We start from the raw sequence: 24,964 nt of genomic DNA on the forward strand, positions 1-24,964 counted from the left end.
GCATTCCTGGCCTCTGATGCATGTTTCACATTCTCCAAATGTCGGATATTCAGATCACCGCCAAGGTTTAAATGTTGTAGCTGGTTAAGGTTTTCATCTGCTTCACTTCCAACTATAAACATTGACAGTGTTTGAAGATATACCAGTTTTCCAATCCCAGCAGGCATTTTCGTTAATCTGTCACAACCGGTTATGATGAGATGCTTCAGTTTATATAAATTCGCCGTGTGACTTGGCAATTCGGTGAGATTAGAGCAACCACAAAGGTTCATCACCTGTAAATTAAGAAGCTTGCAAACACTCTCGGGTAATGTTTGAATATGAGTATTAGAGAGGTCAAGGAACTTCAAAAATATGAAAAAGGAAATAGATTCATGTAACTTTTTAATGCCGCTACCACTCAAATCCATGACTCTCAAGTATCTGAAACTTGAAAATACACCAGAAGGAACTTCTCCAAGGTTTCCTTTGGGAAGCAATAAGATGAGAGTTCGCAGCTTCTTTGCTTCGTACAAAGCTTCAGGAATCGTGTGCAGCTCAGAACTACATACGACTGATGAGTGACAAATAGACGAGAGATCTCTAGGTGTACATTGCTCCAACATCATGAATTCAGTACCTGCGACGGATTGTGCGAGATCATGGATGAGATCATGCATTTTGCATTCTGTTATATTTCCATCGTGACTTCTCTGTACATCTTGAAAGAAGAACATCCAAACTAAATCGTTGAAGTACTCATTGCCGATAATTTCTAGCGATTTTTTCCCTTCCAGTGACTGTATGAATCCCGCTGCTATCCAGAGCTGGATTAGTCTTTCCTTCTTGATTGCATAGTTTTTAGGAAATATTGAGCAATATGCAAAGCATCCTTTTAGATGTGGTGGCAAATGACTGTAACTCAACCTAAGCGCAGGCAGAGTTCCATTTTTGCTTTCAGACATGTCCCAAAGACCGCTCTCCATGACAAACGCCCATTCTCGTTCGTCCCTTTTGGAGCTCATTACGCTCCCTAAAGTCTTTACTGCCAGAGGAACACCTCCACACTTCTTCACTATTTGTTTACCAATGGGGAACAAGTTTGATCTGTCTTCTTGGTTATGGCCAAAAGCTCGGTGCTTGAACAAATCCCAGCAACTTTCCTCAGAAAGACCTTCCAAATGATAAACATGACTTTTCCCCATTATAGATGCAACTTTTTCATTACGACTAGTGAGGAGGATCGCGCTTCCTTCAGCTCCACTTCTCAACAACGTTCTCAAATCATCCCACTCGCTCTGATCCTCATTCCACACATCATCAAGCACAAGCAAGTACCTCTTTCCAAGCAACAACTCCCGGAGCTGAAACTGCAGGACATCCATCCCCAGAAACTCGCATCTACTTCTACTGGCCGCTTCTACGATCGAAGTCATCACTTTCACCAACTCAAACTCATCATTCACACAGACCCAGATCCTCAAATCAAAATATCTCACTACCCTTTCATCATTATACGCCAACCGAGCAAGTGTCGTCTTCCCAAGACCGCCTAATCCCACAACAGAAACAATCAAAACATTCCCATAATCACCACTACTTCTTCTATCACCCGAGCCCATCAATAGTTTTACTATCTTCTCCTTGTCCTCTTTTCTACCAAACACTTCAGACTCAATCACAAAAGAACCAGTTTGCCTTCCACGTCTACTTCTATAACCTCTATTACTATCAACCCTTCCCTCTCTCAGATTAAACCCAGCTTTCTGTCTAAACAACCTCTCTAACTTCTCCTTAACTTTACTCATTTTCGGTAACAAGTCCCTATAGTTCAAAAAGTGTTCACGAGTTGAATAACTCCTCACCTCATGAAACGGTTTGCCACTCCGGATCTGGGAGATAACTTCACTTAACTCTTCAACGGAGCAGTTTTCGCCGAGGTTTCTGAACAAAATGGCCTCTGGCGAAAACTCATCGATCAAGTGCTCTATATCGTAAGCTACTTCCTTGAGCTCTTCCAGCCACATTCTCAAGGCCCTGTTGGAGAATTGTTGCTCTTCTGCGTCTCCGAGGACTGCGTAAATCATGGGTAAGTACGAGGAGAAGTTGTCGACCTCGTTGCTTATTCCGTAGACGTCGGAGATCTTTCTGAGGAAAGGAGTGGCTAGTTTGTCAAGGACAACTTGTAGAAGAGGTGATAGGAGAACGTCTGCCATTTCTGCAGTTGAAAGAAGGGATCTAGATGGTAAGGGTTTGGTTGGCCCTGTGAAGGGACCGGAGTTGTCAGTGGAGTTGAAGTTCTGACTTTTCTATCCAAACAATAACAAGAATACTTTCGGTTTTATTAGATCGAATCACACCTCAAAGTCACGTAATTTCTTTTCATAAAAATTTAAATTAAATTTTTATTATTATAGCGTTTATTGTTATAATATTTTTTTATTCATAAATTTACTTTTTAAATTAAATTATTAATTAAAATGAGTGAAACAGACGAGAGTTTAATATTATCTGTTAATACACGCTGGTGCCCCATGTATTTTTCCCACTGCTTTGAGGGGCAGTAGCTGGAAAAGTAAGAAACGGCTGCTGGTTGATTAGTCAAAGGATCCTCTCATTTTCATCCATCGTAACTCATGATGAGTCAGCATCTTGTTTTTCAGAGGACATGAAATCAAGAATTTTGTCCACGTCGATGTATTCGAATAAAAAGGTTATTTACACATGTGATCTGTGATCTATTTATTTCATCTATTTAAATTTTATTATAATAAAATTTTTTTAAAAATAATTATATTTAATTTTGTATTATAATAATAAATTTTCATATAAAATTATATCTTAACTCGAATTAAAAATTTAAATCAGTGAATTTAAATATTTGAACTCCGACCTCCAGTGTTAGAGATCTAACTACTAACTATGCTAGGGTTCTCTGAAAATGTACCATTTTAACTCCTCTATTATTAAATTGTCCATTTTCGATCAAAATTTAACATGAAGACGGCTTAGGAGGGTTATAAAACAGATAAAAAAGAATAACAAAAACAATTAAATTAGAAAAAACTTATTCTAAAAGAAAAAAAAAATAAGTAGATCAGATGACACTATATTATTTTTTATTTAGATCTTTGTTTTAGGATTTTTTTCTCAAATCTACTTGTTTTTTTTCTAATATTTTGTCTCTTTAATAGGCCTTATGAGCCATCTTTATACTATATTTTGTCTAAAAATAGATAATTTAGCGACGGAATGACTAAGACCGTATATGGAAACTTTAGGGTAGCTAGACATTTAAAATTAAATGTCAAATTTTTAAGCGTTAATAATGTAAATAATGTTGTAATCTTAATTGTAGAACTAGATATTTCAAATATTTATGGACCCCATTAATATAGCATTTGTCTATGTGAGGTTTCTGGAGCATATGTTGACCTTTCAACGTATCATGCAAGTTGAAGTGATTCAAGAAGTTTTCATGAAACTTGATTTATTAAATCTAGTGTCATCACATATATATATTTGAAGTGCACTATCGAGCAAGCTAAGAAGCTTTCACAAAGCTTATGTATTTGTTGACTTGTAAGACCTTATCTTATCCATGATACTTGTTATTACAAAACAAGTCTTGAAACAACTTCCATGCAACTTCCTTCACCTTGCCGAAAGAGAGTTGAAGACTTTGGTTGTAATCACCCTTCATATATCATGGAAGCTATTAAAGGTTTAACAAAACTTTATTTATTAAATAGTTTACAATTGAAGTCTCCGTCCATGAAGCTTCCCAAAACTTGTCGAGATAGCAAACCCACGAGGCTATATATATACCCCCCCATGCCAAAGAGTTAGCAATATACACTTTTCAAAAATTCCTTTCTTTCCAACATATCTGAAGCTTTTGAAGTTTGTCTATTATTTGTGTAGAGTTCGTAAGAAAAATTGTAGAAATTTGTCACTAAAATTTGTTCTACAATTTTTGTTGTGTCGTTCCTTCTTTCTATTAATTGTTCGTGCACCCTTACAAAATTCACGTCGTTGTATCCTACAAGTTAGACCGCCATAAAGTATATTTTTGTACCCAGATATTATCTAAGAGGGACAATACTTAGCACGTCTAGACTTTATTTATGCATTCAGTAGTATCTCATTTTTAAACAATATTTCCAACAAATAATCCTTAAAATAATAATAATACTAAGTTATGTTTTGGATGATAATTTTATCCACACGATTTGGGGTTTTTTTTTTTGTTTTTTTGTTTTTTTTGGTAAATCACACGATTAGGTGCTTGCCCCCTTTTCAAATAGGGCATGATAAATCCGAATTTTTTAGGATAATTTTAAGGAAAGAACATTTTCTAAGCAAGCCCTTTTTTTTTTTTTTTTTTTGGGGAAAAGAAGAGAAAAGCATGTGAGTGTAAATGCTTTGTTACACAGCCAGCTAATGTAATAAGGCCCCGTTTATTTCGCTATTCGAGTTTAGAATTCGAGTTTTACTACAGTAAAAAGTTCTCACAAACAATTACATTTAACTTTTTTGCTACAATAAAAAGCTCTCACATAAAATCACATATCAACTCGAATTAAAAACTCGAATCAGCGAACTAAACGGGCCCTAAATATACCTCTCCTTATCAGAAAACAAAATAAAGCCACAAAAATTACAAACAAACATATGGAGCGATCTTTCTCCACCCAAAGTGGAAACAAAATATATTTACTCGTTCATGAAAAAAAAAAAAAAAAAAGAGAGTAAAATATAAACTCATGAATACATAATGATTAAAGAAAAAGTAAAAACCGTTATTCATTGGAGTTGCTCATCTTCACGACAATCACATGAGCTTTTCCATCAGAAAACAGGACCGGCTGCAAGAATTTCCTGAGTCAGATTGCTGTCCTTGCCAACCTTGTAGTTCAAGAACACTTCAAAATTTTTCTTGAACAGACCACCCAAATGCAGCAAGGTGTCTTTGTAAGCCTTCTTGTCTGGCCACTGCCACATTAAATTAAAAAAAAAAAAAAAAAAAAAAAAAAAAAACCAGAGAGAAAAGAAAAGAAAAAATGTACATTAGTTCCTTGATGCGTGTAGAGGTCAAAAGCACACAATAATATGAATCATCACTAAATTAGAAGATACAAACTATAAGAGAGAACTAACAGTGTTTATTGGATCCAGGATTTCTGACGGCACGCCCTCGATTTCCGTCGGGATTTCTAAGCCAAAAACTTCAGTCTTGGTATAGTTTGCCTTCAAAAGACTTCCTGAGTGAATGGCATCAATGATCTTCCTTGTGTATGCCAACTTGATACGGCTAACGGACCCATACCTGCCCCCAAAAAAAAAAAAAAAAAGTAAGCATTAATCCTGTAAACCTTATGTACCAAACTGGTCAAATTTTAGTTGGACAATCGCAAGTCACAAGTGACAAAGTCGTTCATCGTGTGAGTTGTGCAAGTCCCAAAATAGAAGTACAATGATCGTTGGCAAGAAATAACAACTTAATAATCATATCACCCTCAACGGTTACTTAGCAATGGTATAATGGCCCGTTCATTTCACCGATTCAAATTTAGAATTCGAGTTTTGCTACAGTAAAAAGCTCTAAAAAATAATCACATCTAAATTTTTTGTTATAGTAAAAAATTATCACATAAAGTCACATCTTAACACGAATTAAAAATTTGAATCAGCGAATTAAACAAATCTAATATTTCGTACCTTCCACCAGACCAGCCGGTGTTAACCAACCATCCGGTAGCCCCGTGCTTTTGCATCTTCTCAGCCAGCATAGTTGCATATTTTGTAGGATGCATCATTATAAATGCTGCCCCAAAGCAGGCAGAGAATGTAGCCCGTGGCTCCTTCACCCCATCTTCTGTTCCAGCCACCTATTTTGTGTCACCACCATAAACTATTGGTATTACTGCCTTTTCACAAATAACAAAATCTAATTAATCTTTCATCAAATTTGAAAGTAGAAGCTAAAGTCAAATAAGTACCAGAGCAGTGTAGCCACTAATGAAGTGGTACATAGTCTGAGCCAAGCTCAGCTTGCTCACTGGTGGAAGGACGCCGAATGCGTCACAGGCGAGAAGGATGACGTTCTTTGGATGCTGTCCAACACAGGGTATTTTGGCGTTCGGAATGTATTCAATTGGATATGCTGCTCTAGTGTTCTCTGAAACCATTAAGAGCCAAGTCAAACACATGAATCTCAATGGAATGCATTTTAATACTTGCATTGTTTTAGTGCATGCGTTATTCATGAATTTTTCAGCTTGTTCAAACCTGTTACAGAGCTGTCCGAGTAATCCACTTCTCGGGTATGCTCATCAAACACCACATTCTCCAACACTGCAAAACATAATATTGAGCTAACTCAAGACCTTTTTCCAAGATCAAAAGGCTAAAATTGCAATAGGGTTCTAATAGCAGTTTTTACCGGTCCCAAACTTGATAGCATTCCAAATATCTGGCTCCTTTTCTCTAGACAAATCAATGCACTTAGCATAGCAGCCTCCTTCAATGTTCGACACACCATTCTCACCCCAGCAGTGCTCGTCATCTCCGATTAAGTATCTATTATGATCGGTGGAAAGAGTCGTCTTCCCGGTGCCTAGAACAATCCAAAGGATCAAAAGCAAAACAAAGTAAGGAAAAAGTGCTGACAGATTTTTTGCAAGTGATATTTAGCATTTTTCTTCCTCAAGGTACCTGACAATCCGAAGAAAAGGGCAACATCGCCATCTTTGCCCATGTTGCAGCCGGAGTGAAGGGAGAGGATCTGGCGCTTAGGCATGAGATAGTGCATTACACCGAAGAGACCTTTCTTCATTTCTCCGGCATACTGGGTTCCCAAGATGACCATTTCCCTCCTAGCCAGATTGAGGTCTATGCTTGTAGAGGAAGTCATGTAGTGAGTGTAACGGTTACATGGGAACTGCCCAGCATTGTATATAGTGAAATCCGGGGTCCCAAAATCCTCCAGCTCTTCCGGAGTAGGTCGGATACACCTGAAAACTATAAAGGTTAATGTCTCTACATTTTCTAGTTCTATTAAGTTATGGCCAGAACTATGCAGAACCAATTTATTAAGCGTTGGGTGACGGACAAATCAATTTAAAATGTTGAATTTTGAACTATTTTTATTACGTGAGACCAAATAACAAAAAATTTCACCTGTTCGGATCCTTATAGATGATTATCCGCGATGCATTGCACGACTAGGTTTTAAGCGAACTCTTTTAAGTTATCCATTAATATGTAATACTACTTGTATTTTTTTATGAAGTTAAAGCATTTTGGGCTTTTAGCTTACATGTTGTGCATAAAGAGGGAGTGGTAAGCTCTTGCAGATACAATCCGAACTTTGATTTGGTTCTCTGGATCCCAGTTCAGAAATTGGTCATTCACAAATACCTGAAAAGAAAATTCACCACAATTATCATTTTTTGCTAACTTAATGATGGAGATAAATAATTATGGCCACATTAAAGGATCAGAGAGACTTGTGATTGACTACTTGTTATACCATTTTCCTCTTCATATTTGCCCACTTGGGAAGTGGTAGTGCAATACGTGACGAAAGCCACTTTCAAACTTGCACAAAATGAAATAATCTAGTGTGTTGTCCTATATGAAAAAAAAAAAAATCCACTGACAACAACAAATAAATAGATAAATAAATAAACCACTAACGACAATACAGTGATGACAACAAACCATGCTAAATCATATTCCTGTTTATCACAAGAAACAGTAACTCCTAACAGAGTTTCTTTTCAAGAATATTGTGCTACTGTTTTATTGGGCGCTAACTGATCAGCACTGAATCAACAAAAAAAAAAAGGAACGGTCTTATGAACATAGGCAAAACAGTAGTTATGGATGAATACTTAGGCCCACAGAAAAATAAAAAAGAAAAACTATTTAACTATGATTATCAGTTTCCTTCACAGTTTTCATCCTTTCTCTTTCCATTCTCTGTTTCGTCTATTAATGGACTACCTGTTTCTATCATAAACGTAAGACCAAAGGGCAAAGGTGGTGCCCCTAGTTTCAGGAATTGTGACAGCAAGCATATTTTGACTTTTTATTTTTATTTTTTATTATTGCCATACAGGTATACACTCCTCTATTTATATATTATTATTTGCAAAAAATTGTCATATCATAAACATATTAAGGATCAAAGTCTCTATTGTTGCCCTCCACGAATTTATCTTAAAGTTTGAAGATGGAATGTGACATAACAACTAACAATAGCGATTTTGATCCCCCTGTTGCCTAAAATTTTTACTATATAAAATAGTTCAAGATATTATTATTCACTTACAAAATCTCTGATTTTTCTAAACCGAAAAATGGCTATCCTAAAAGTTCCTTATATATTATTACCAGATTACAGTACAATAATAAATTATATGTAGAGGAGCACATAACAGAGGAATACAGTTTCGCCACAATATGGTGGAAAGTTCAAGTGTCTAGTTGACAATAGTCATAGTTTATACAACAAAATATAAGGTCCATTTAGTTTGCTGATTCGAGTTTTTAATTCGAGTTGAGATGTGAGTTTATGTGAGAGTTTTTTACTGACTATTCTTAAAAGTTTTTTTACTGTAATAAAACTCAAATTTTAAACTCGAATCGGCAAAATAAACACGGTCATATCATGAGTTATTTCAAAGAAATTGAGAATAATTTGGTACTTTTTTGTACCATGAAATGGCGACACAATCTAGTCATCTTATCTTACACCGAGAAATTAATGGATAACTATCAACCAAAGCTGACTTTTATGATTACACGTTTGTCCCTCTATTATTATAAAAGACCCTTTTTTCCTGCTAAGCTATAATTTGAAGTTTTGAGAAACTAACAACTAGAAAAACCAATCTAATCTAATCAAGTTTCTAATTGTTAATTACGTAATTTAAGCCTGCAAACAGTGGACAGATAATGTACATGTTTAATTAAGAGATTAAGTAATTAATCACATGCTAACTGAGTGATCGGATGATCGAATACCGCATAAGTTGACAAAAATAAAAACCCTTCTTTGATTGAGGTTTTTTTTTTTTTTTTTTTTTTTTTGGGTTCATTGCACCCGTTTTTAATTTGTAGTAGGAAAGTACCTTGTCCAAGGAGTTCAAGTAATCCACAGCCCTTTCTCTGTTCACTAAGAAAGTGTGTTCGTCCATCTCAATATTAGGAGATCCCCTATATATATATATATATATATATAGTTTTGCACATAAAATACAAATTAGATCAAAAAATCAAATGGAAACAAATAGTCATATCAATGAAGATAAAGATGATCATGATAAGATTGAAAGAAAGTAGGTACATACTTTCCCCACCAAAGCTCATCTTCAGTAGTCTCATCTATGACGATACGTTTGTCTCTGGGCGCTCGGCCTGTCTTTGCCCCAGAAAGTGTGGCCAATGCGCCGGTCGACGTTATGAATGACCCTTTCTCGTACTTTATAGCTTGCTCGTACAATTCTGAATATAGTTACAAAATCAGTATGATATTATGTGGCTTTTTGTGGTAAGCGGTGCATGTTTTTAAATGTTAGATCTGATCAAAATGATAACGCATCACGATTGATACAATCTACAATGGTAAGATGTTAAGTGAGAAAAAAAAAAACATATGTTTACCAGCAGGAGAAAGGTTGTAGAGGACGTGGGTAAACTTGAGGGCACTGTCACTGCTAATGCCAATGGAGGGAGGTGCGGCACTGTAATGCGTGCTCTCTGACTTCCTTTCCGGGTCTCCCTTTACCAACTTTGGTCCTGTTTCTCTCGTCAATGACGCCAACGAAGCACTATATTATCCAATCCAACACCCAATTAATCACGTTTATCAACTAATTTATTATTTTCTTCAAAATGGGCATTACTACTACGCAAAAAATATTATCAAAGACTTTGTTATATATATGGATGACTACGTTTTTATATGATATTTACTCATCAAATATAGAAGTTTATTATTTATATTGTGTTATAAAAGAGAGAATTCGAACATTATATTTTTATATGATAAAGCCAGATGAAAACCATTAAGAAATTAAAAAATAATAATAATACTATATAACAAACAGTAACGATCGCCACAAGTAATACTGATCATTTTTAACCCTGAAAACGATCTGAAAAACCATTGTACTAAAACTAGAAGAAACGCCGGTTAATTTCAGAAGGCATGAAAGTGTGTGCGTGCATCTGTACATATATTTGTGTAATATGTATGAATATATAAATATATATATATATGTATGTATGTATACCTGATGGACTGGAGTTGCTGCTTGTGACGATCCTCCTCAGAAATGGCGGCGAAAACAGCTCCTGCGGGCTGAGATGCTCCAACTCCAATTCCAACTCCTCTGATGGGGGTGGTGGGAGTGGATCTCTTCTTCTGAAGAGAATGAAGCTCGCCAAGCGTCTGAGCCTTGACCGGCGTTGCGCTGTCGTCGTGGCAAACCTCCTCCGACCACTCCGCCTTGTTCGTCTGTATCTTCGGCAGCCCCCTTCTCCCTAAACTCCCACTCCTTCCCAACCTCAACTCTCCGTTTTCTGCCATCTTCAGTACTTCTCTGCCCTGACCTGCCCTGCCCTGCAAAAACATCATATATATATATATATACATATATATATATATATATTATCATCATTTTCACTCTCAACTTTTTCTTAATTATATACATAAGACAGTACTGCAAGTCTGCAAAAGATCATATAAACGATAGTTTTTTGAATTAATACCTGAAAGAAGGGGAATTATTGATGGATGGATTATGAGACGTGTGTGTGTGTTTTGAGTTTGTTTGATATGAGGAGTGGGAAATATATATTTGGTATTTAAAGGATGTATTCGCCCTTCAGGACAGGAACAGAGGAGCTCACGGAATTAAAATTTGTTTTTCTTTTCTCTCTCTTTTTTTTTTTTTTTTGGCGGTTTGGGGGATTAAAATTAGAAAAGTCCAAAAAATTGGAAGTAAATGCGAAACTATAATGGATAACGACGATCGAAGATGTCAAGCCTTGCATACGTAAGTTGCTGCTGGCAATGGCATATAGATAGATAAATATATATATATATATATATATTAACATGTATATATATAACAGTTAGCTGTACACGTCTTTTGATATTATTATTTTTTAATTTCCCAGTTTTAGGAACATGTCTCTTGGAAAATGCGAAAATAATATATGTGTTGATATTCGGTTTCAACATTCACGTGCTAATCTATATGTTTGATTGGTGTGTGTGACAATATAGTCAAAAGAAACGCAACAGTATAACAATTTACAATAGTCAGCATTCAGCGGAATTCGGGGGGAAAAAAAAATACAGTAGTCAGCATAATGGGAGACGACAGAAGGGACTTTTTTGAGTGGGAGCCTCTTACTTACCGGGCCAGTTTTTACCATTAAAATTTATTTTAAATTATATCAGATTGAAAGAAATGAAGAATAGATAATTTGTAATATAAATCTAATAGCTGAAAGTAGAGAATTATAGAGAAATTCTCAATACAAAAATCCATTGGTTCCCTGATAATAATTGCCTTTTTTTTTTTTAAGAAAAAAAAAATGGATAATTGCTTTAGTGGTTCCTTGAAATGATAAAACAATTGAGAAAGTGATGTATGATCTAATTCTGTATATATCAATTGGACCATTTGTACTGTTCGATTAGAAACGGCATTTTGCATTGGAGAGTATAGACTCCCTGGATGATGAATGGAAAAATAACGATCACTCTCTATGGAACCGAATTCATAGGCCATATTAATGGGATAAGGAGAAACTAAAACACGGATAATTAATGGTCGCCAACTCACATCCTTCCATGTTACCATGTGACTACTTTTCTTCTTCTAAGCTGATGAAGTCCATTTGCAAAATAAAAGAGGAAAACAGCAAAATATGTATACATACAATATACAAACTTTAATAACATTTTTATTATTTAGCAAAAAAATCACATTTTTACTATACGGTAAAAAATGGAATTAATCATTGGTCTAAGATTACGATGGTGATAGGTATATATTTTATCTTATGTTGAACCTTATTTTACCGGTAATAATAGCAAGATTCACTACTTGATCAAATTGGATAATTTGGCGCGGCAAATATCAATAATAGAATGATAGTTAATTCACCCCAATTAATATTAAAAGAATAATGATAGGACAAATTCCGATATTAATTCTTGTGTGCTAAATAATTTGATATGTGAGTCTTTATTTTTATATTAGTGAGTATTTAAAACATTGTCACGTTAATTAATGCTAAAAGATTACATTTGTCAATAAAAAGACGATAACTCACATAACACATCAGTTGATACATAAAAATTGAGATTAGAGTTAATGTCCCTAACATTACTCATATTAAAAAAAGATCAACAACATTATTTTTTCTAAATAGTCTGCCAAATTTTAATATTCTAATTGAATTCCAATTTAAAGTATTTCCTCTCTCTCTCTCACCGTCAGCTTTGACTTTCTTTATTTTCACATAAATTATGATAAATGAAGTGGATCAAAATATATAATTTTTATATAAAAGTTTACATCTCTTTAATGGACATATAAAGCTTTCTTAAAAGAAATACCACAAATTTATGCTTTGAATTGATTTATGATATGAAAAGTAGTTATTGGAAGGAATATCATGCCATTCTAAATATCAAATACGCCTTTAAAATTATCATATTAAGATACCGGTAATAGCCATCGGCAATCCATTAATATCCTACAATTATATTGAGGCTAGTTTGTCGCGTGATACTAAAAAATAATTGCGAATAGTAAGTTGGTATCCGTCGATATCCTGTCATGATACTTGTGAGAATTCCGCTATGATAGTAAAAATTCCTATACATGACAGTTGCCGGTCGGTATCATAGCGTAATACTTCAGAGTAGTCTACCATAATATTGAAAATTCTAAGAACAAACAATATCATCGACCCCAATTGTGCTATCACTAATTTCGCACCTTAATGCAAGTAATATATACACACACAAAAATGATTGATTTTTTTTTTTTTCACTAAAACATTTTAAACAACCACAAACAAAATCACAAAACGCCACAGACATAAAAAAAAACATTATCACATCATTTGGGTGCTATCACTAATTTGGCACCTTAATGAAAGTAATATATACACACAAAAATGATTGATTTTTTTTTTTCCACAAAAACATTTTAAACAACCACAAACAAAATCACAAAACGCCAGACATAAAAAATCCCAACCAACGACGATAATCTGCGAATCACACTATCAGGAACACCGTTGTGAAGATAGCATAGTGAGGAGGTTCGAGGCTTTGTGAGTTCATTATCACATCTTCGTAGTCACAAGTCTTAGAGCATATTGTAAATTTAATATTTGAATGTAAAAAATTTTTCTTGTACAATTTTATTTATTGTGTCAAATTTCTCACATGCTATAATTAATGAAAAAGTATAACATATGAAAAATTTGACATTTGATCACTATTGGTTGAAATATTTATTTTTTCCATGTAATTGATGCAACTTTTACATTTTTTTTATTATTTTAAAAATAAAAATTTATTTTTACAACTTTCAAATCTTAATAATTATAAGAAAAAATAGATTTAGTATTTCAAATAGCATTATGTATTAAAGTAAAAATGAAAATAATATATCATATCATATTTTTTTATATTAAATATATAATTAGTATTAGTATTTACACTGAAGATGGCTTGCAGACAACCAGCAACGACCTGCATCGGGGAAGAGAGAGGGTGATCAGGAGAGAAAAAGATGGTGGTAGAGAGAGAGAGAGGGGTATTTTGAGAAGAAAGAGATAAAAATATAGAAATTAAGGGGGAAATTAGAAAATAAAATTATGTTATTATTTACTAAATTTTGTAATATGCTACTTTCTACCTTGGAGGTGTCTCTGTAATTTAATTTAAGCAACACACACAGGATTTTTAGTCTAATTTTCTCTAATTTTCCCAATAAAAAATGTGCAGCATAGGGTCAACTAAAGCCCACGGAGAAAAGTCTTACTAGACCCAGTGGGCTTGAGATTACCAAACTATGAAGTTATATGAAGGTTGAAGCCTGACTGAGTCCCTGAAATCTTGAGCCCAAAAAAAATAAGGGAGAAAGAGAGAAATAGACTAAGACTTGAATTAAAATTAATAAGTCAATAGTTTACATAAGTTAATAAATAGGCTAAATTATTATTTTCGTCCATAACTTGTCTGGTTATGAACCATAACTTGACAAGTTATTGTCCATAATTGTCTATAACTTGTCTGGCTATGAACCATAACTTAACAAGTTTGTCCATAACTTATCTGATTATGAACCATAACTTGACAAGTTATGGCCTATTAATTTCTATAACTAAAAATTAGCCTATATACTTTCTTAAGCTTTTCATATTGGCATATTTTCTACTATTTCCTAAAAAATAATAATAATAATAATAATAACACACCTCATGGGTAATGAGCATTGATTTCGTAGGTCTGGGACAAATTAGGGAAGGAATGTCGAGTATGAAGATTTATGTCTTTCATTTTATTGTTAGAAGATTTATGGCCTGAGATACTCCCTTTATCTTTGTTAACTCAGATAGAGAAATGAGTGACACAAAATTTATGTACTCCCTTTATATATATATTTTAACTTAAGTCTCTCTCATGACGGTTGGGCATATTAGATGACAGTTTTGGAGAAACAATGGTCCAAAAACGTATAACAATATCCAAAACAATGAAATTGAATGTGCTTCTTTTTTCCATGTATATTACACAGCACAAAAAGTCCGTTGTGCAATCTGTAATACGGAGTAGTGCATTTTAGCCCTACGATCCCATTGCAATAAAAACTATGTTCTAGATATATGACTAAGAAAGATGAAATAATTAGAAATGGGAAAAGCGCAATTCATATATTGTAGCTAGATTAATGACTTAAATTATAAAATGCCATGGAATATTTCAAAATCTCTTTATTTTCTACCCGAAAATTGGCTAATACCTTTATATATGTGTGCGTGCGCGCACAGTTCTGAATAATGTGGTGATATTTATAGATGATCAGTCGTTACTACATGTTGAAGTTGATATCTAATATTTATGCACCAAAGAAGGAAATGACGATTTGATCAATTAGGAAATATACGCATGTGCTCATGAAGTACACTGGCAATTAGGGAATGAGTGATATAGAACGGGAAATGTGAAAATATTGATTTCATTTCTGTGCTAGTGACAACGTGCGAAAATATATGATATCTGTGTATTGGCTCAGAGGCCTTATAAATATTACAAACTTTTTAATCCCCTCCCAAGTGATCAATTCTCTCCATTTCAGCCTAGCTATTGTGAACCTTATATTATTAATTTATTCCGCTTATTATTGTTTCCCGCCTCTGATGATCTCTCTCACTCTCTTTTTCGTTTTAGCTTATATCAGATTCAGACTGTAATCCATATCCTAAGTCATATATTCATAACAAAAAGGGGGGAAAAAAAAGGTCACTAAAATGATGAACGATGCCACTTTGAAGGATGCATAGATGGGCTATCTTATTATTTTTATTTTTATTTTTATTTATTTAATTAATGCAATTAGCAGTTTTGTTGAGAACTGCGCAATTGGCTCGCACTCTGTTCAACATTTCAACTTTTCTTTCTTGAACATTGAGTTTTTTATCAGTAGTACACATATGTAACCTAGTACAAGCTAAGCATATACACAGTTGATATTATAAGTATTTTCAAGTTTTAAAAGAATAGATAAAGAGGACATTTTCCCGAGAAAATGTTGGGTACAAGTTATGCAGTTATCTTGGAAGGCACCCCATGATATTGTACTAAATTAAAGGCTGGTTTAATTCAATCGAAAGGCTGTCGCGTTTGAAAACCCTAATCAGATCAACTGGGCATGCACGAGTCGGATTAAGAGCTGGACATCTGTTTTTAGCTTCTCTTCTTTGATTAGTTTATCTTAAAAACACAATCAGATCATACTTTGCAAGATTATATATATATATATATATATATGTATAATATATATCAGAGAGAAAACAACTGATCTGCAGAATAGACCTAATAGCTAGTTGGCATTCTTCTGTACGGCAAGACTGTCGGGTATTATTACACTTATTATATATCCGATTCATTATTGCAATAATAAATCTATAAGTGGCACTACTAAAGCAATTTTTCTTGGTTTGATGCGTATATTTTTATTCGTATTGGTCCATAATTTTTTATTGATCCATCGGTGATGCAATAGAATGTCCGATTAATCCTCATGACTAAACATGTTAAGTAACTTAAAATCAATCTACAAGTAACGAGAATGAATGATCGATCAATCCTCAACGAACATATTAAATAACGCAATTTGAAATAAAAAAGAATAAGATGGATCAATCCTCAACGAACATATTAAATAACGCAATTTGAAATAAAAAAAGAATAAGATCGATTAATCCTCAACGAACATATTAAATAACGTAATTTTAAAAAAAAAAAGATCGCGGATAGTATACGTAAAAATAAAAATAAAAATAAAAAAAACAAAAAAGACGCATTTTGGCAATTTTTTCATGGAAAATAGGCAATTTTTTTTTTTTATAGCTGTGTGTCTTTTGCTACATTCTCACCTTCTCTAAAATATAAGCACAAACCATATGTATACACTTCCAACTTCTTGATGATATGTTTGTTATCGTATGTATTCCGTACTTGGAATACCAACTCTTGAGCACTTTCTTCAATATTAATTGATGGCACATGTTTCTTGACTGAAGAATACATATGTGCAATAGATATATAATAATCGAATTATTTTTAAAGTAACACTCGATAGCTGGCTATAACATAATTAATGACAAGATGAATGAATCATATTTGAAATTAATGTGGCTTCATAATTAGCAAAAGGAAAAAGTGTGGTTAATTTAGTGATTTCCTTTATCATAATTAATCAAATCTACGCTGCTTACGGCTCCATTTTCAAGTTATCGACGTAAATTTTGTGATCCTCCTATAGTTTTTAAGTTAAAATTGATTAAGTTACATCCAAATTATGAGCTAGTAATAAGAAAAAGGGTATAAAAGATTTTTTTTTTTCTTCTTCTTCTCTTTTATTGTTAGCTATTGAATGAAGTTTTACAAACTACAATGTGACAAATTGATATATTGATGGAAGAAAAAGCTACACGTGGAGGCTAATATGTATAAAATCAATTAAAAGAAAATGAGAATTGTTGCCCCCAGCCAAACGGGAAAAAAAAGAAGAAACTTTCTAGTCGGAACTGAACAAATAAATTATCAATATTTTTTACTTTTGAACCGTTAGAATTGTATTAAAAATTATTTATTTTGTGTATTTTTTTAATCTAATAGAATTGTATTAGAAATTATTTGTTATGCGTATTTTTTTAATTTAATATAATTTTGACTAAATTTAACGTTAAAAAATTGACACTAAATATAGAAAGGCTTACCGAAAAATGTTAAAAAAAAAAAAAATACTACCCAAAGAAATGTCATGTCAGCAGTGTACTATTGAAGAATTAGGATATACGTGATCTTTATAAATTGTGAGTATAGTTCTTCTCCACGACTTTTTGGGAAAGTAGTGGCAAATGGAGACCCTGAAATCTTTGAAAGCAATCTCTATCACATATCTTCACGCCCCACCTCTTCACACCTTATCTTTTTCAATTCTTCTTAATTTTCTTTCATATTTTCAGATTTAGATTTTCATCTAATCTAATGGCTGTGACTTTTGATGAATATATATATATATATATATATAGACAACTGCTCTTAATTAACCGTTGGATTAGCTCGAGCTGTTTGCAGTAACAAGCGATCCAACGGCTGACAATTTCCAAATAAAGTATTTATATAATTAATATTGACATTTGATACCTTCAGTTATTACTTAGGCAATAATTAAATTATGAGACGTTAATTTGAACTAAAAAAGAAGACACTATAAATAGTTATTTGACATTTGTAAGTTTATTTATTTATTTGACATTGCAAATATGGGCAAATAGCGAAACACCAAGATATAAGGCAAACAAATTGTAAGAGGAAAGGGAGTAATTCATGTTTGATATATTTAATTCCAATTATTTACGACTACTCAATGTAGCAATACATTTGTTATATTCAATTATAAATTTTCATTCTAGTAAAACAATTGTATCACAACATCATTTAGTACCTAAAATTGTTAAATAGTTTAGGACCCTCAGCATTATTCTTGGGAATAATATAAACTGCCATCACCTCCATCCATTAATCTTTCTAATAAGTAACCAAACTAACTAGATTATCTTTAACCAAGCCATATATAATCTGAACATTTCTATCCTTATGAAATTATGAACCAATCAGGTCTTCCCCGGAACGAGAGTTCTTTTTTTTTTTAAATTTATTTATTCTCTCATAACACAAACTACCAAAATGGAAAAAAAAATAAAAATAAAAATAAAAACCAAAATAAGGAACAGAACTAAAAGAAACAAATAATATTATACACAAATAGGAGAACCATACTTCAATGTCGAAAAAACAAAGCAAATCAGAAGTTTCGAACACAAAAATATCGTTTAAATTATGAAGACAAGAGATGTGGGAAAATGATAGATAGGCATCTCAAATTTTTTTCATAAAATTAAGAGAGAGAAAAAATTTTGAAAAACCAAAATCTTTGTTGATTAAGAAAAATGTGGGGTCCAGAATTGGAGAGAGTGATAGAGGCTGGGGAAGAGTGCGGATAAAACGTGCCTTCCACCCGCCAATCAGAACTCGAAGAAATCACAAAGCCCATCCCCATTTTCCATTTTCTTCCTCCCAAAAATAAAAAAATTACATCTCTTTCTTCTTTTCTATCTTTAAAGACTCACTTCATAGGGAGTGGGTCAATTTTTTGTGCCAAAAAAAAAAAAAAAACTTTTCCAATTTATCTGCCAAAAAAAAAAAAAAAACAACAACCAAATTCAGCTCAACTGCTTCTCTCTGCCGCCCATTCCTTTCGTCTTTGCGACCTTGTTCTGTGAAATCCTTCTAGGGTTAGCGCTTTCGGACGACGTCGTCTCGTGGACGCCATGGCCGTCTCGACCAGCTTTGCCGGCGCGAAATTGGAGGCTCTGCTGCTGAATACGGCGTCGTCCTCGAGGGTTTCCTCGGCTTCTTCTTCTTCCTCGCAGTTGTCGTCTTTCTGCAAGCCGATTCGGAGCCGGAGAGTCCTAATTCAGAGGGGCGTCCGCTGCGAGGTCGCCTCCTCCGATGCCTCGCTTCAGACCGACAAGCTGGCCTCTTCCAATATCTCCGCTCTCGAGCAGCTCAAGACCTCCGCTGCCGACAGTACGTCGCAATTCTCATTCGTAATTTGACATTTCAAATTGGGAAAAAACATTCTTTTCGGAATCTAGTAAAAGATTTTTTTGGGCTAAAATGTCTGAAATTATGGAATTCTGAATGCTATATTTGTGTTTAAGCTTTTTACCGAACTTGAATTTTTCTCCTTTTTATTCAACCTCAAATGACGTTCTTTTAGAAGAAATGTTTAGCTGCCGCGGGTTATTCCGAGCTGGTTTCTTTAATTTTTTAAAAAAAATCTGAGTGGGGTTTATATTTCAGAATAATTGATTCAGCCAATAACAAAGTTTAAGGTTTGTGTTATAGTTTAGCAGTTTCTTGCTGAGATTTTACGTGGTTTTTTTGTTGTGAAAAACTCAAAATTCGTAATTATCTTGGTCTAGTTTTATTTTTCGGATTACATTGCAGCAAAGGTGCACTAAACTCTGGAATGCAGCAAAAAAAGATGCACTAAACTACGGAATGTAATCGTATGAATGTGTAGATAGGACAAATTAGTTGATCGCGATTTCTGTTAAATCCTGATTTCTTTGGGTTATATTTATGTAGCTCAGATTGAGTGTTCAAGTAGGTGAAAATCTTTGTTATATTACAATTTCAGAATCCAATTAAAGAGAGAACATTTTTAGAATGCTTTGTGAACAGCTTCATTATATAATGATTTGTTTATTTGGGGGAACAAGAAATGGTATTAGATTTTTTTATAGTAAATTTTGGTATTTTTTTTTAATCAGGATATACAAAGGAGAGAAGCAGCATCATCGTCATTGGGCTTAGTGTTCATACTGCACCTGTGGAAATGCGTGAAAAACTTGCAATTCCAGAAGCTGAATGGCCTCGAGCCATAGGGGAGCTGTGCGGTTTGAATCATATTGAAGAAGCCGCTGTACTAAGCACCTGCAACAGAATGGAGATATATGTTCTGGCTCTATCTCAGGATCGTGGTGTTAAAGAAGTGACAGAATGGATGTCAAAGGTGCCCTCTTAAGCTGTGCTGTTTACAATTTTGCATGTTACGAGTATTTAGCGTACAATTTCGGAGGTTGATAGATAAATTAATTTTCGTACGCAAAAGCACGAATTGTTGAACTTATATCCCTTGTCATAACAATGGTTGCTTTTGTTTGCAGACAAGTGGAATCCCTGTTTCAGAGATTTGTGAGCATCGCTTTTTACGGTTTAACAAAGATGCTACACAGCATCTCTTTGAAGTATCAGCAGGTCTCGATTCTCTTGTCCTTGGAGAAGGGCAAATTCTTGCACAGGTCAAACAGGTTGTCAAAGTTGGGCAAGGAGTTGTTGGCTTTGGCAGAAACATCAGCGGGCTGTTCAAGCATGCAATCACCGTGGGAAAGCGGGTTAGAACTGAGACTAACATCGCTGCAGGAGCAGTTTCTGTGAGCTCTGCTGCTGTTGAACTGGCCTTGATGAAGCTTCCTGAGTCCTCACACGCAACTGCCCGAGTGTTGGTGATTGGAGCTGGAAAGATGGGAAAGCTTGTAATCAAACACCTGGTAGCAAAAGGTTGTACAAAAATGGTGGTTGTGAATAGAAGTGAGGAAAGAGTTGCGGCCATTCGTGAGGAGATGAAGGGTGTTGAGATAATCTACAAACCCCTTACTGAGATGCTAATTTGCGCTGCTGAAGCTGATGTCATCTTTACTAGCACAGCATCAGACACCCCATTGTTTTTGAAAGAGCATGTCAAGGACCTTCCTGCTGTTGGTCAAGAAGTCGGGTGTTTGAGGCTTTTCATTGACATTTCTGTCCCTAGGAACGTGGGTTCATGTATTTCGGATGTCGAAACTGCACGAGTTTACAATGTGGATGATCTTAAAGAGGTTGTGGCTGCCAATAAAGATGATCGTCTGCGGAAAGCAATGGAGGCTCAGGCAATTATTGCTGAAGAATCAAAACAATTTGAAGCTTGGAGGGATTCTCTGGCGACGGTTCCTACCATTAAGAAATTGAGAGCTTATGCGGAAAGAATCAGAGCTGCAGAGCTAGAGAAGTGCTTGTCAAAGATGGGAGATGATATCCCAAAGAAAACAAGAAAAGCGGTCGATGATCTTAGCCGAGGTATTGTGAACAAGCTGCTTCACGGCCCATTGCAACACTTGAGATGCGATGGCAGTGACAGCCGGACCCTGAATGACACGCTCGAGAACATGCACGCTCTTAATAGAATGTTCAATCTCGAGGCGGAAATATTGGAAGACAAAATCCGAGCCAAGGTGGAACAAGCCCAGAAGTAAACTTACTATGAAAATTTTCTTTTACAATACGTCTATATTACTTTCCTGATTCCGAATAAGGGTCAACGTCCTCATATTCATGTTTCAGTGTTTGCGTGGGTTGTAACTATTAGTGGAATTGATTGAAAAAAAGTGTTGGTCCTTTGTAAGGACCTTCCAATACATTCGTCGTTGTAAGACACTTTTGCCTAACTCTCATTTGCCTTTCCTTTATGTCTACTGCGTGTCGTTCAGTAGCCATTCGGCTTTGTAGAGAACAAAGTGAGGAATACCAAGATGAGCTTAATCTATGTACGGAGTTCTCTCTTTTTTCTTTTTTCTTTTCCTCTCTAAAGGTCTGTATCTTTGGAACTTTTTGTTGTTGTAATTAATTCACTGATATTAAAACATTGAGATGGTACGATGTCTATGTTTATATGCATCTTGAAATTTCCTGTTCAGTTCTGTTTCTGAAGCCACGTGATTTGTGGATGTTGTAACACCAGTGATAAATTGGTTTATTGAGGAGTGGTCATTTCACGACCAGAAGAATAGGCCGTCCACCCGAATGGGTTGAACAGGAAAGAACATCCCAAACAAGCCGAGCACTTTGTCCAAACAGGTCGAACAGGGAAGAACATTCTGAACAAGCTGAGCACCTGGTCTGAATAGGCCGAACAAGGAAGAACATCCCAAACATGCCGAAATGGAGAAGAACATTCCAAACAGGCCGAGCACCTAGTCCAAAGAGGAAAGAACATCCCGAACAAGCCGAATAGGCCGACAGGGAAGAACATCCCGAACAGGCTGAGCACCTGGTCTGAACAGGCCGAACAAGGAAGAACATCATAAACATGCTAAGCACTTGATCCGAGCCGACCGAGCACGTGGTCCAAGCACTTGGTCCGAGCACTAACCGATCGACTGATGGAACATGACAAGTTCCCCATCAACCAACTGACTACCACGTGGCCTTCTCTCCACAATCCCAATGTGGTCTCCCCCACTAATAGAGGCGCGACACGTGTCATATGACTAATACAACTTTACACTTGGGTAACCCCCGAGTTTCGGGTCGGATTTATACACTACCTGGATCCAAAAATACTTTATAAATACCAAGCTCATTAGCTCACAAAGGTACGGATATTTTTTACACCTACCTCTGCCCACTCATTTGTTGCTCCTAACCAGAATACTGACTTGAGCGTCGGAGTACTATTGGCAGACACCACACCGGTGTCCCCCTCACTCTGAGGCCATCTCCTCTTTCGTTGTTGGTTAGAACAGTGCAAGGGATCCATCATGAACAATGATAGGACCCGAGCAGAAGAGTGCTAGGAATCCGACCAGAAAAGGTGGAGAACAGAGTCCGATTACCGTGCGCTTTCGCATGCTGTGTTGTGCCGAATTTCAGCATCAACATGGTTTATTAGCTTTTGTTACAAACTTGCGTTGTAAAATCGGCTTGCAAAGTGAGGGGACCTAAGGACTTATAAATCTATTAATCATTTTATATTTATTCTATGTGGATCTCTTGGTATCTAACACCATCGCGCTCTACAACCGCCGTTCACAGTGGCCCATTTCCCAGCTAGGTAACTTCACGAATCCCCCATTTCATTGGGTAGCGCCCTCTCTAGTTCGCCCCATCTGTAACGACAATCACAAAACTATAGCCCATATTACGTCTGATAACAATCCACCACATTTGGGTTCAAAATAATAACGGTCCACATTATCGATATTGGCTTAGAGGTAGTTCTCCCCTCTTCGGCGGCTTCACTTGGCAATTAATGTTCGACTCTTTGACGGCTCCGCCATTGCATCTTAGTCTAGCATATAACGCAATCGCTTCGACCTGAATCCGTGACGTGGTGGACTAACTTTGATATAAATATTACAAACCCATTAGGTAGAACTCACTTACAAAATCGGCTTGCAAACCTAAGGGCTTAGAAACCCACAAATCATTTTATATTTGTTCCATGTAGAGGAGCTCTTGGTATCTAAGAATACGTTTGGTAAGGAGATTCATACCATGATTTGAATCATGGTTCATTGTTTGCTATAATGTTTTCTCTCATAAAAAATACACATAAATAAAAAATAATTCTAATCTCATTATTTTAATCCATAAACCAAACATCTCTTAATAGTTTTTTTGAGAATGTCATCCTCTTTTCATTTCTTTTTCTTTTTTTTGGGCTCTTTACTCTGTATTTGGGCCTTATCCTGGATATGCAGAGAGCAGACTAGTAACAAGCTTGGCCCATGATAAAAGTGGCAGTGTTTCTACGGCGTTTGGACTTTTCAGTTTTTCAAAAGGGTTACTCTGTTAGACTGTTACAGGGTCAATCTTCATATTCCTGGATTGGAAATTACAGAGAGCCTAAATTGTAATACACTGAGTTTACAGTAGTGATGTTGTGTTATATACTATTCTAAAAGAAAAACAAAAGCTTGAAAGAGATGGATGCTTTTAGGAAAGCCATGAGATTTTATTTCCTGTTGCAGCTTTTTTACATACAAACCATAGCTGGCCAAGCCAAATAAGTCCCTTATGCTCGTTTCATCTATACGCTTGTTGTTTGACAATATTATTTGTAGGTACAACCGACATGTGAGTCCCATAAATTGTGACAATATTATTTCGCCCTTTTTTTTTTTTTTTTTTGTTTTGGGCCCCTCTGGGAGGCACTAGTAAATTATTTTGTTGGAATATTTTGGAATTATCATTTTGTCACTGAAGGAGTTTGAAATTTTCATAACTGTTTGTAAGCATAGTTGGACTAATACTCAGTTATGCATTATCTTAAGCAAGTGTAAATGCTCATCATTATTTAAGTAAATAAATAAGCAATAGTACAAAATCTCACTCTTTTACTTTCACTACGGAGCAGTAGGGGACACCATCACCGTCACACCAGTCACCAGTCAGAAAAATTATTGAACATCTAGGAAAGCACCAAGAATTATGAGTTTGTTTTCTTTTGAAAAAAAAAAAAGAAAAGAAAAGAAAGAAAAAAAAAAACTCACGGGGGATCACAAGACCAAACATAAGTTTTGCCGCGTAAATTATAGTTTTCGATGTACCATGCAACGGAAATCCCATTCATTAAATAGTAACAAGAAATAATTTTGTCATGTAAGCTATGCTATTTTTTTTATTTATCATGCGACTGAAATCTAAAATAATTTCAGCATTTAAAAAAAAAAAAAAAGTGAAACAGGATGAAAATAAAAGCTTATGCTTGAAAATATTTTGATTTAATCGTGACCCAACACGAAAAATTGAACTACACGAGTA

General features: G+C 35.0%; 3 protein-coding genes across 3 annotated transcripts in view; 1 reads left to right on the top strand and 2 right to left on the bottom strand.

Annotated features, from left to right (window-relative positions):
* The window catches only part of LOC21408221 (putative disease resistance protein RGA3), a 4,785-nt gene extending 2,507 nt beyond the window's left edge, over positions 1-2,278 (bottom strand). Inside the window, exon 1 of the mRNA XM_024170904.1 lies at positions 5-2,278. Within this exon, the coding sequence (XP_024026672.1) occupies positions 5-2,195 (2,191 nt within the window). The 5' untranslated portion in view covers positions 2,196-2,278. The remainder of the gene's footprint in view (positions 1-4) is intronic.
* Positions 2,279-4,644: 2,366 nt separating this feature from the next.
* On the bottom strand, positions 4,645-11,011 carry LOC21408222 (phosphoenolpyruvate carboxykinase (ATP)). Its single transcript, XM_010106250.2, has 13 exons — positions 10,762-11,011; positions 10,284-10,612; positions 9,652-9,818; positions 9,339-9,492; positions 9,120-9,204; positions 7,301-7,401; positions 6,697-6,995; positions 6,425-6,598; positions 6,271-6,336; positions 5,982-6,160; positions 5,701-5,870; positions 5,140-5,308; positions 4,645-4,974 (listed from the first exon to the last, which is right to left on the bottom strand). The coding sequence occupies exons 2-13, from the start codon at positions 10,577-10,579 to the stop codon at positions 4,831-4,833; spliced, it is 2,004 nt and encodes a 667-aa protein (XP_010104552.1). The 5' UTR covers positions 10,580-10,612; positions 10,762-11,011; the 3' UTR covers positions 4,645-4,830.
* A 7,854-nt stretch (positions 11,012-18,865) lies between these two features.
* LOC21408223 (glutamyl-tRNA reductase 1, chloroplastic) lies at positions 18,866-22,068 on the top strand. The gene is made up of 3 exons (XM_010106251.2): positions 18,866-19,405; positions 20,155-20,396; positions 20,551-22,068. The coding sequence occupies exons 1-3, from the start codon at positions 19,147-19,149 to the stop codon at positions 21,673-21,675; spliced, it is 1,626 nt and encodes a 541-aa protein (XP_010104553.1). The 5' UTR covers positions 18,866-19,146; the 3' UTR covers positions 21,676-22,068.
* The last annotated feature ends 2,896 nt before the right edge of the window (positions 22,069-24,964 follow it).

The sequence above is a fragment of the Morus notabilis genome, unplaced genomic scaffold (genome assembly GCF_000414095.1).
Source record: "Morus notabilis unplaced genomic scaffold, ASM41409v2 Scaffold485, whole genome shotgun sequence".
NCBI classification, from domain to species: Eukaryota; Viridiplantae; Streptophyta; class Magnoliopsida; order Rosales; family Moraceae; genus Morus; species Morus notabilis.

What these genes read in the sequence shown, in the direction of transcription:
- LOC21408222 (XM_010106250.2), bottom strand. Translation starts at nt 10,579, where the DNA reads ATGGCAGAAAACGGAGAGTTGAGGTTGGGAAGGAGTGGGAGTTTAGGG. An exon ending in GATGAGCTTTGGTGGGGAAA is followed by an intron (nt 9,205 to 9,338) that starts GTATGTACCTAC and finishes ATATATATATAG; the next exon opens with GGGATCTCCTAATATTGAGA. An exon ending in CTCGGACAGCTCTGTAACAG is followed by an intron (nt 6,161 to 6,270) that starts GTTTGAACAAGC and finishes TAATGGTTTCAG; the next exon opens with AGAACACTAGAGCAGCATAT.
- LOC21408223 (XM_010106251.2), top strand. Translation starts at nt 19,147, where the DNA reads ATGGCCGTCTCGACCAGCTTTGCCGGCGCGAAATTGGAGGCTCTGCTG. An exon ending in CAAGACCTCCGCTGCCGACA is followed by an intron (nt 19,406 to 20,154) that starts GTACGTCGCAAT and finishes TTTTTTAATCAG; the next exon opens with GATATACAAAGGAGAGAAGC. An exon ending in TGACAGAATGGATGTCAAAG is followed by an intron (nt 20,397 to 20,550) that starts GTGCCCTCTTAA and finishes TTTTGTTTGCAG; the next exon opens with ACAAGTGGAATCCCTGTTTC.